The sequence below is a fragment of the Aristolochia californica genome, unplaced genomic scaffold, assembly GCF_029961685.1.
Source record: "Aristolochia californica isolate CCGP_79_NKW_82.1479 unplaced genomic scaffold, dmAriCali1.0.hap1 SCAF_15, whole genome shotgun sequence".
Lineage (NCBI taxonomy): Eukaryota > Viridiplantae > Streptophyta > Magnoliopsida > Piperales > Aristolochiaceae > Aristolochia > Aristolochia californica.
The window spans coordinates 492,481-504,207 of NW_027181826.1; the positions used below are offsets into that span (position 1 = coordinate 492,481).

At 42.1% G+C, this 11,727-nt stretch overlaps 3 protein-coding genes across 3 annotated transcripts; 1 reads left to right on the forward strand and 2 right to left on the reverse strand.

Moving 5' to 3' along the window:
- Positions 1 to 2,433: 2,433 nt before the first annotated feature.
- Positions 2,434 to 3,841, reverse strand: LOC137951737 (probable galacturonosyltransferase-like 1). Its single transcript, XM_068798617.1, has one exon. It carries the CDS (start codon positions 3,772 to 3,774, stop codon positions 2,767 to 2,769), a length of 1,008 nt encoding a protein of 335 aa, XP_068654718.1. The 5' UTR covers positions 3,775 to 3,841; the 3' UTR covers positions 2,434 to 2,766.
- A 3,388-nt stretch (positions 3,842 to 7,229) lies between these two features.
- Positions 7,230 to 8,968, reverse strand: LOC137951727 (uncharacterized). The gene is made up of 2 exons (XM_068798597.1): positions 8,869 to 8,968; positions 7,230 to 8,350 (listed from the first exon to the last, which is right to left on the reverse strand). The coding sequence occupies exon 2, from the start codon at positions 8,317 to 8,319 to the stop codon at positions 7,612 to 7,614; it is 708 nt and encodes a 235-aa protein (XP_068654698.1). The 5' UTR covers positions 8,320 to 8,350; positions 8,869 to 8,968; the 3' UTR covers positions 7,230 to 7,611.
- A 1,293-nt stretch (positions 8,969 to 10,261) lies between these two features.
- LOC137951432 (fatty acid elongase 3-like) lies at positions 10,262 to 11,622 on the forward strand. Its single transcript, XM_068798088.1, has one exon. It carries the CDS (start codon positions 10,488 to 10,490, stop codon positions 11,379 to 11,381), a length of 894 nt encoding a protein of 297 aa, XP_068654189.1. The 5' UTR covers positions 10,262 to 10,487; the 3' UTR covers positions 11,382 to 11,622.
- Positions 11,623 to 11,727: the final 105 nt, after the last annotated feature.

The window sequence follows — 11,727 nt, forward strand, 5'->3', positions numbered from 1 at the left end:
AGGAGAAACATTGCTATCTAATACACTTAAATCCTGTCAAGTTTAAATAACAGGGTGTCATCATGGTCTTGACTAATGCTAACTAAATCATTAAAAAATGTTATAGAATCATCCAAATATGGTTCATACCCGATAGAAAAACATGGTCAAATTCTCAAGTTGTTCTTCCTTTCCACAAACTGAAAGAGAGATCTCAACTATCTAAATTTTGGAAAAGATACTTAAATAAGCTTAGAAAACAAGATTACAGATGAGGTTGAAAAACTTGAGTAGAATCATGAATGGTTTCTTTTATGGGTTCCCTCCAATTAAAAGGACCCTTTCGCCCTACTTAAATAGATTCTACTTAGGGTTCCCTAGACGGGACTCACCCTATGTTAACCCTACATATGCATGGTCACCCGTCTTAGAGAGAGGACTCACGTCTCAGGGGACCATGTTGTTGAAGTTTCGTAGTGTTTGTTACATTGTCTCAATCAAAAGAAAATAGCTTCATCAAGATGGAAAATTGACACTTTGGGAGTATTCTTTCAAAGAGTAGTAATTAAAGGAAGTTCCCAAATTAAAAAAAAAAACTTACTTAGGTCTTACATCTTGTTATCTAACTTATTTACCCGGTGAGGAGAAACATTGCTATCTAATACACTTAAATCCTATCAAGTTGTCATCTCGGTCTTGACTAATGCTAACTAAATCACTAAAAAATGTTATAGAATCGTCCAAATGTGGTTCATACCCAATAAAAAGACATGGCCAAATTCTCAAGTTGTTCTTCTTTTCCACACTTTGAAAGAGAGATCTCAACTATCTAAACTTTGGAAAAGATACTTAAATAAGCTTAGAAAACAAAACTACACACTAGGTTGCAAAACTTGAGGAGAGACATTGCTATCTAATACACTTAAATCCTATCAAGTTGTCATCTCGATCTTGACTAATTCTAACTAAATCACTAAAAAATGTTATAGAATCGTCCAAATATGGTTCATACCCTATAAAAAGACGCCAAATTCTCAAATTGTTCTTCCTTTCCACTCTCAAAGAGAGATCTCAACTATCTAAAGTTTAGAAAAGATACTTAAATAAGCTTAGAAAACAAGATTACACATTAGGTTGCAAAACTTGAGGAGAATCATGAATGGTTACTTTTATGGGTTCCCTCCAATTAGAAGGACCCTTTCACCCTCCTTGAATAGATTCTACTTAGGGTTCCCTAGACGGGACTCACCCTATGTTAACCCTACATATGCATGGTCACCCATCTTAGAGAGAGGACTCACGTTTGGATTTAACATTATCTTTGAATAAGGATTAAATTTTTTTTTATCCCATATGATATTATTGTCGTTTTGACGTATCTAGACCAAGTTAAGATTGAAAGGTCTCCGACTTCTCTTAAACAACACACATTAATTTATGTGGGGAACGATCTCATTCACCTCAACATGTCAATATGTGTCACTATAAAGGGTCACACTGTTTTTTCAGAATGAGCATCTTGAATTTTAAGCTATACAAATTAGAAACACAATACCCTTTGAGGAATACGTGTAACGAACGTATCTTCTTGTCTTGTACTAAAACAGATATTGGAAAAAGACTCATGATATTACGAAATTGTGTAACCTATGGCAATCGAATCTTTGGTGTCCTAACCAAGTTGATGAAAAGATATATTTCTTATTTTATCAGTAAAGGGTTCACATTAAAAATCGCATGAGGGGTTGAGTTGGAGACTGAGATTAACCCTAAAAAACTGATCTCACATAAGAAAAATGTATAAATATGTTATTGATGTTACCACAATATGTGTTACCACCATAATATATTTAAAAATCAGGATAAATAATATGTATCAATGATACTCCCACTCCATTAACCTAGCAAAACCCTGACTCAATTTTAACATACTAGGAGCCTCCCTAGTCTCCGTCCCTGAACCATCACCATGTGCAGCAGGACCCACCCATGTTGCACGTGCCGCATGGTTTCTCAACCACACACCCTCTTTAATTGGAGAGAGAGAGAGAGAGTGTGAGAGGGAGACAAGAGGAAAAAGAGGCGCGTCCTTGTGTCCCTTCTGTCGTCACTCACCGACACAACTCTCTCTCTCTCTCTCCTTCTCGAGTTCCATTACAAGCTTCCGCACAGGTTCAAATGAGATCTAACGAAACCCATCATCAGAGCCGCCTCATGTTGACTTGACAATTAACTCCGGTCGACGCAGATGCTGCCACCACCGGTGACACCGGATCATTTCTCCCTTGTTCTGCGGCCAAGATTTCGGATTCCTCACGTAAACGAATTAATTAGCTTCGGATTGGGGCGCGGGTTCGTTCGTAAGAAGATACCACGTAAATTGTAAATGATTTCGAGCTCAGTAACATGCCGGATGAAGTGTGAACGAGTAAACAAAATGTGGGATCATCATCATCACCATCATCATCTTTTATTCTTATTGGGTTTTATTACAAGGAACGCAAATGTAATCCTGGATACAGCGATCATGAAAGGAAAAGAAAAACAAAAAGAATTTAAGCGAAAGAACAGAAAAATGAAGAGTGGATTATTATAAGATTTTGATTTGCTTTTCTATATATTTTCTCTCGTTTGATCGATTATAGTGTTGAGTGTGATTCGTAATCTATGGACAGAAACTGTATTCTCTCTTCTCTAGAGTAACATGGCGCCCGCCGTGCTACCGTCAACTATGTCCGATGGTTCTCCGATCTGTACACTCGATCCAAGCGTCTCCGCCATGGGGATTCACGATTCCAGGTTGAAGGGCGTCTGGAAGAGATCGTAGGGTGCCCAGAGTGCATCCAAGGGGCACGGCCGGCCGGCGTCGAGGCGGACCCAGGGTTTGCCTTTGCCGCTCCAGTGGAGGAGACTCACCGAACCAGGGTGAAGATCCCTGCAGAGTCCCCGGAAATTGTCACCCCCGAGACCGTGCTGGTTCCAGCGGTGTCCAACCGGCGCGATGTTACCGGCGAAGACGAGGAGGAAAGGCGGGAGAGAACCCAGTTCGTAGATCCGCATTCGCTTCTGGAGCTCCATCCAGTCCTCGATCTTCCTCGTGTAGTCCCCCTCCCGCCACCGCTCGAGGTCGATGACCATGACCCCCGTGTTGAAATAACAAGCTTTACGGCCCGCGAAGATGAGGGAAAGCGTCGGGTTAGCCCAGAAGGTCGGGGTAAAATACGAGGTGAAGTTGGCGTTGCAGTACTCGGGGGCAGCGAGGATGACGGACTCCGGAAGGTGCGTGGAAGCCAGCTTCGCAATGTCGTCGACGAGTACAAGGTCGGAGTCGAGGTACACGACGCGGCGGACGCAGGCGGGGAGATGCGCAGCGAGGTAGGTGCGAGCGTAGTTCAAGGGGCGGTCGAGCGCAGATCGAATAGAAGTCGAAATGAGCCGAACAACAGTAGAACCGTCAAAATGGTAAACCCGGAAGCGGAGCGACGGAAACGACCTGGCAATCAAGGAGCGGAGCTCATCGTCAGAGGCCGCGGCGAGGAAATGAAAGGCGACGTTCTGTGGACATGAGGAATGTTGCAGGACGGAATGAATGGCCGCCATGGAACCTCTGAGGTAAGCCAAATCAAGGGTCATCGCGACATGCACGGTGGAATCCGAATCCAAATCGCATATGGATTCATCGTCCTCCGGCAGGGAAGGACACGACGGAGAGTTGTAGAACTGCGGCGCCTCCCGGAACTGCGACGCCGCATTCGCGGCCACGAGGGGAAACAGAAGGAGAAAGAAGAGACGCATGGCTCGAGCTCGTCCCTGTTGGAGAGTTAACCGAAATGAGATTCAAAACGTCTTCTCTCCTTCTCCACCTGGCTTCGAACCCAAAATATAAATATATAAAGAGCTAGAGGAAGATGTCTGAGGTGAGAAGTCAAGATTTCTGTCCATGGTACGACCTTTCACCTCTCGGGACCCACCTACAGTTTCATCCGTCCGATAGGGACACGTATGCCATCCATATAACAGTGGGTCCCATAGGTGGTTCATGTGGGCCCTAGGGAGTAAACGGTGGGGCGTCCTGATCATGGGCATGTGACTTTTCACCGCTTTAAATTGGGAACGAAGCGAAAAGGTCCTAACCGAGTCATTTAGCCGAGTCACATAAAAATTATGTATCGACTCTTCTGTCAATCGGAACGACGACAGGCTGACTCAGGGTTCTCTATCTGATTCAGACACGGGACTCGAGTTGGATCGACGGAGTTAAATCGGAACGAACGAACCTGTCTCCCCCCTTCTGTGACAAGAGAAAGTCGGACTGAAGAATGACGAATTCCTGTCTTCCCATTGGGAATTTAACTAAGAAGCTTTCGTCACAAGTCCGATAGCAAATGAAAGCTTGAAGCTTTGACAGTAGCAGAGATTTTAGAACGTTTTGGATGAATTCGAAAAAGAAACTTCCTTTCCAGAAATTGAAAAACATGCTGTGTCTGCTTTCTTTTCCGTTAATCAGAGTTGGCGGAATCATTTGGGAAAGACAAACGCTGTGGCAAAATTCGGTAAAAAAATTTAAAATCTTCCTTACAGAGTAGGACATGGATAAAGCGCAAGAGTCCTTCTGTACTGATCATGGCTACTCTTTTTGCGCCGACTTATCTGACTTTGAGTTCATTAATAAAATTCCTTGTCCGTCTTCTTTCTTCACTGGGGTCTCCGGCCACCTCAGTTTCAGTACGACCCCATCACCGTAGCATCAACTTTCAATCCTTCTGAAAGTACTAACCCGTACTATTCAAGAAAGAACTTGTAATTTTCATTTCTTCTGTTCTGATTTTGGATTACTGTTTCGTTTTTTAAGAAAAAAAAAAAAAAGGAGCTCATTCAGGATGCTTGAGCCAAAACAAAGAACAACCACTTGTGGTGCTGATTCCCAGCATTTGCATTTGACGATATTCATTCATATTCTATTCTCTGAATTGAAAACAGAAAATTGGTTTCTCTCTACATTTGTTGCAGAGGTAGAACAGCTTCTGGGAACCGCCGGCAGCGAGTCCCATCCTGTGAACAAATGGAAGGAACCCAGGAGTCTGAAACCGTCGACGACAACTCGTCGAACGCGGGTTCCGGGGAATATCAATGGACAAAATACAGAGCCGTGTACTGCAACGCGTATACAGCCAGTCAAAACGAATATCTTTACAATTGTTATTTCCGAATTTTCAATTCCTGCAGTGCCGGTGCTCTGGATTTTTCCTCTCCGACAGATCCCAACACGGAAATCATTTTAATCATCAATTCAGCATTCTCTTCGGACCCCTAAAGGAAGCTACCCAACTTAGAAGAAGGAAGAAGGTTCCTCCCTCCACCCCGAGAAACTGAAAAAGTCTTCTCCTCGATTAAGAATCATTGTTTGGACTTACCCCCAGTTCTGCATGCTGTTTCAGTAAATAAAGAATATTTTTTTTAAGGAAGAAGAGAGATTGGAGAGCACGATCGAAACACATGCAAGCCATCATCTTCCTCGAATACTTTAAAGCAGGAACCGGATAATTATAATCCAGTGTCAATGACAGAGGGACCTTGAGAAATTATTTTGTCCCAATGTCCAATCCAAGAAAAGAAGAATACTAGATTTTGACATTGGACTCCGGCGAGAGGCTTTCCGAATCCAGACTAGGATTAAATCAATGCCCAGAAAGCAAGCTCCATGGATTTTTAAGAATTTTAATTCTGGGTAAGTAGGTTGAGACTTGCGGTAGTTGTTCCCAAACAATCTGATGACAAGCATGTCCTCAAGGCTGTAAACAGCCATGTTTAGTACTGGTCAATGAATTCTCGCAGTCGCTGCCGTTGAAGATTACTTTTGCTTTGACGGCTTTTAAGATAGTTCAAGTGGCAGTATTTTGTGATCAGCAGGTCATCCTTCTTGAGGGGTCCGGATTAGAAGGTCATGCATCCCGTTCATCTCCTGCACTTGCCGTTTAAATTTTGAAGTTGGTCTCGCTTAAAATAGGCATTAAAAATCGATTATAAGGTTAATCCATGCGCTCTGTGCTGCTTCTCACATCGTCTTCGGAATTGGAGCTCTGCCCTACCTGGAGAAATCCATGCTAAAACTGGTCCAATGTTGAACCCACTTTGATCAATCACAAAACGCTAAATAATGAAAGCAGATTAGAGGCAGAACAATGTCCGAGGTCTAATTTACCTGGCTAATTTGCTACAAGCTTGGATGCATTGTGACGAGCATCCACCTCATTTCATATTATTCATCATACCTTCTCCTTCCTCTGCTTTTCCTGCTCTTCCATTTCCCCTATCAACAATGTCCAATTCAGTTTTAACTCTTTTTTTGTACAACGAGTTTTAACTTAGACTAGGCCACTGATACAAACAAGAAAAAGATAACGGAAATGATCGAACATTATTGAGTAAAAAAGTTGTTCAATCATACACTACTAACTCGTCAAGCAGATTAAAAAAAACACCCTTTTTAAGCTCCTAAATCAACTGAGTCCAGAGTCTCCAAGCTAGCAGTTCTTTGCTTTCTGTATTAAGATTTAAGAATAAAAAACAAATCGTAAAAGCACAAAACTGAAGAAAAGAAACTTATTCAGAATGGCAATCAACAGATTTTTATGATGCTCTTCCCATCAGTGCCACACTCAAATGTTCATCTAATGCATCAAAAAAATGATCAGAGGATCAAACCCTTAATCCCACCCACCTCAATAACACATTCAAGGAAATGCAAACCGCTTCATTTTGTCTAATGAGCAAAATGCAGACTCCAAGAATATGCCTCTTGAGAAAAAGTTATTCACTTTCTATGAAGGCACATATGCTCTCTCACTAATATCAACCAGAATGTAGAAGAGCAGGAATTATCATCACGGAGAAATGTTTTTTGTCCCAAGCTAATCAAGGTGTGCTCAACCAGCTCATGAGAATTTACTCCAAACAATTCCTAAGAAACTCAACAATCTCAGCCACATCAGAATACTGTATCCAACTCCGCAGAGACAAAGCAAAGTTACCGTTTAGCCAATAAAAGGAGTAAGGTAATGTCTACATGTTCAATTGTAAGAACTTTAGGGGAGTGTTGCTATAAACAGGAAACCTTCTGCAGAAGCATCAAGCAATATTAAATAACCTATAAGAAGGAGACATTTTTTTCACAACTATCATAAAGGCTGATAGAAAATAAATTGTCTCCACAGCTCTTCGTATGTGTATCAAATTGGACACCACGGGTGTTGAAATAAAAGATCAACATCTACACAAAATAATCAGATGTGAATCACACGGGGCACACACATCACAAAAACCAAGCTAGAAAGCAAACCCATCATCCTTCCAAATCAACTTTTGGGACAAAAATAAATGACAGGACATCATATGATAGTTACATCCACCAGAATGAAAATGGTGCATAGCAATTTCAAGGAAAAGAAGATTTATAATATGTATCCCCCAACAATTTTGTGATTTCAAAGTACATGTTTGACGAAGATCCAGAATGTACATAAGCCTTGAAATGCTGTTTATCAGAACCGCCATCGTAGAAGTTTGCCACCCATACAAATTCCAAGCACAATTTGCTACATTAATTTCTCTTAAGGTACCAACTGCATGTACCTATGACCAAACCAGAGCAAGGACCACAAATATACCAACCATGATTAAAAGAAATTTCAAGTAGGAATCTGCCTGTTGTACTTGTGTTGAAGGCTGTGAAAACCCATGAGTGTGGCCTCCATGAAATGAATTTGAAAACCCATAAGGGAACCCAGCAGCTGCTCCATATGAAGCAGCATCATGTACTCCATGTACATTGAGAAGCAGAGATGGGAAAAGACCACCAAGACCCCCCGAAATCATAAAATTTCCAAACCTCCAGGTTGCCATTGGTGCAAATCCACCAAGACCACCCATGAACCCGAATCCACCCTGTGGGAACTGATTTGGGTCTGGATGTGGAGCTGTTTCAGGCCTTTGTCCAGCTGGTCGATTGGGAATATTAACACCAGGTATCGATTTTGACCTTGGATCCGTGGAATTCTTCCCTCTGCCATAAAGTGGCACCAACTTTTCTTCCTGTACAATAGCCTTACAAACGGGACATTCTTGAACACGGGCATGAACGTGGAGCCATTTGTACAAACAAGGCCAACAGAATAAGTGACCACAAAGCGTCACAATCGGGTCTTGAGCCAGCTCAAAGCAGATATTGCATTCAAAATTTGCGGTATCATTGCCACCGCTGCCTGAACAAGAAGAGCTCTGGGATGGATCACTTGATGATTTCCCAAAACCAAAAGTTGATTCTTCGAAACCACTAGCCATTTAAAGATTTCGAATTGTGATCTTTGAATGCCTGCCAATAACGTAAAACCTAGTCAACGATCGAATACCAAAGAACGCTCAAGGATAGACGGGAACAACCAAAACTAGTCTCAACCAATTGAGACGAAGCCAACCAACTTGACAGGAACAAATACAAATACGATTTCACCAAAAAGAACACCAATCGAATGAAAAGGGTAAATCTTTCATCATGGGAAGATAGAAGCCGTCAAATTGAAACACAACTTCGCCCCACCCCCATTTTTTTCAAAAAATAAAGCAAAACCCTAATCCCTCAATCCCATACACGGCAAGAGCCAGGGAATAATCAGTTCACGAACGACTGCGTAACCATTTCATAAATTAAGGGTTTCAATAATCTACATCATTAACCAGCATTCAGTCCCAAACACGTCGCACAAGGAAAATCCTTCCTTACCCCAATCAAAAAGCATAAAAAAAAAAAAAAAAAAAATTACTTGCAGAGAATAAACACGATAGCAACAACAATTCAACTGGTAAGAGACGACTGAAAGATCGTAAACTGACCTCAATTGCGGAAGAAAATTGGAGGAAGAAATCGAGAGATCGAGATGAGATTCGCTGGCGGCAAATATAGAAAAGGGTAAGGGAAGGTTCGAGATGGTTTCTCCGTTTACTTCTTTAAATGATCACTCAAAATGATTCCATACTTTTCCCTTCGTTTTTGCCGTTATTTACACTTTTACTTCATAAAAAAAAGGCCATTAGAGCCCACATAAATTGCAACGAGGCCCACCCAGCATTTCTTTTGGGCTGTAAACGTGACTGATGTATCAAATAAGTTATTATATATATATATATCATTTATTTTATCTATTTATCAAGAACGGATAATCAGAAAATTAAATTAAATAAAATTAAATAAAATTTATAAAATTAATTTTTAATTTAGCACAAGTTAGGTGACTTGGATAAAGTCCGACTCCTTGATCCTAACCCTAGCTCTCCGAATCCAAATTAACTTAGAAATCAAGTCACCAAGTCAAAACACAACTATCTCAATAGGCATGTTGGCCAATCGAGTTTTATTACGAATATTTATAGTCGGAATTTCTAGAAATAAAGGTACTTGTCCGGTAAAAAAGAATCTTCTAGAAACACTATCGACACATAAATCAACCTACCATGTGTTTTTTGTCGATGCCCTAATCGAACGATACCAATCTTTTATGTTGGATAAGTATGTGATTTGTCATTCAAATGTAGATGAGATTTTAAATAAATAGTTAAAAATACTTGTAGAGAGACGTGTATAGGGCTATTGATTGATTTTTTCCCCTTGTTTTTGGTCATTTTTCATGGCATTCATGTCCTAATCCATTCCTTAATCTCAATTAAGAAAGCTATCTCTATGACACAATGTCATGCATCGGCAGAGACGTATAGGACTATTGATTGATTTTTTCCCCTTGTTTTTAGTCGTTTTTCATGACATTCATGTCCTAATCCATTCCTTAATCTCAATTAAGAAAGCTATCTCTATGACACTATGCCAAGCATCGGCTGCAATTTCCTCGCTTTTTTTTTTTCCGAGCAACGGTCAAGATTCGATTTTCAAAACATTCCCCCGCTAACGCTTTCTGTCAAATTTGCCGGCGACTGTGAGACCCGGAAACAGAATTCCAGATATTTCTAAGACGTTTTTGGCCACGTGGCAGAAGGAACGACTAGGATCTTATAACGGCGAGAGAGAAACTGACGCGTGTCAGTTGCAGATATTTCCGAGGCTCCAGGCCACCAATCACTAACGACTCGAGCCGCCTGTGATCAAACCGGACTCTTTTCCTTTCTTTCTCTCTCTTAGCCATCAATGGTCGTTTTTCTCTCTCTAGAGAATGACCAAATTGCTTTAAGAAGCCGCGTTAGGGCTCAGAGAAGAGACGAAAGGAAGAAGCAGAGAGAGAGAGAGAGAGAGAGAGAGAGAGAGAGAGAGACGCTTTTCTAGATTGTCAAAGTCTCTCCTCTCGTGGAAAATTTGAAAACGAGAGACAGGAAAGTGGAGAGAGAAAGTTTGAGATGGGTCATCGTTTCTTGCTTCTGGGATTAGAGAATTAGACCAGAGATTGAGAAGTCCGTCATTTCGTCAGAGATAAATAACAGGAGATAAGAGAGGACGAAGGGGAAGAATGGGAGGCGTACTGCAGAACCTGACGTATTACTTGTCGGAGCACCCGTCGATCGTGGGATTCCGGTGGAGTCACAGCCAATCATGGGGTTCGACTTGGTCGTTTCTGTTTTCTTCCATTGCAATATACCTCATAGCGTCGCTGTTTCTTCATCTTGTTCTTCTGCTTTTCAATCGCCGTCGGCCGATTCCGATGGGACCCATTCCCGCCGTGCATAGCCTCGCGATGGCACTCGTTTCCGCCGCGGTGTTTTTGGGAATTCTTCTTGCCACCGCCGCTGAAATAAGGGATACTCGGTGGTTCTGGCGGCGCTCGAAGACGCCCCTTCAATGGCTCTTGTGTTTCCCGCTTGGGACCCGTCCCACCGGCAGGGTCTTCTTCTGGTCGTACGTATTTTACCTCTCTCGATTCCTTCAGCTGTTCCGCACATTCTTCTGGATCTTCCGACGCCGGAAATTGACCTTCTACCGCCTGTTTCACCACCCGATTCTGCTGTGCATGTCGTTTCTGTGGCTCGAATTCTCGCAATCTTTCCAGGTGGTGGCCATCCTCTGCACGACCCTGGTCTACTCCGTGGTTTATGGGTACCGATTCTGGGTCGCCGTGGGGCTCCCCAGCTCCTGCTTCCCCATCATCGTGAATTGCCAGATTTTGCTTCTTGGGTGCAATCTCGTCTGCCACTTGGGGGTTTTGCTGCTGCATTTTAGTAAGGGCGGCTGCAATGGCATCGGTGCCTGGGTGTTCAATTCGGTGCTGAACGGAGCGTTACTGCTCCTGTTTCTGAATTTCTATGTGAAGATGCATATGAAGCGGAAGACTAGGAAGAAACCCGTTGAAGATGATTCCTCCACTCATTCCAATTCGGGTAGAGGAGAGACCTGGAAGGATCAATAGACGAGTTTTGCCGCATTGCATTGATTGAAATGGCGGAACTCATCTAACCCATCTTTCTTGTCTCATTCGTCTGTGCTCTTAATTTCATGTTTCAATTTTTGGGAATGTTGACTCAGTCACCATATTCTTCTTCTTCTTATGTAATGAAATCACGAGGTTGGGGGGAATGGAAGAGAAGAAAGCAAAGAAAAACCCCTTTTTTGTATAGAATTACAGAATGCTGTATTGTAAAACGAATTATACATGAATTCCGCTTCATCTGAATCTGTTCTTGGTGTTGCTGTTGTGTTTTCATGGTAAGACTGGGGTGAGATGGGAGGTCAACAGATACGGCATGGCCTCTCAT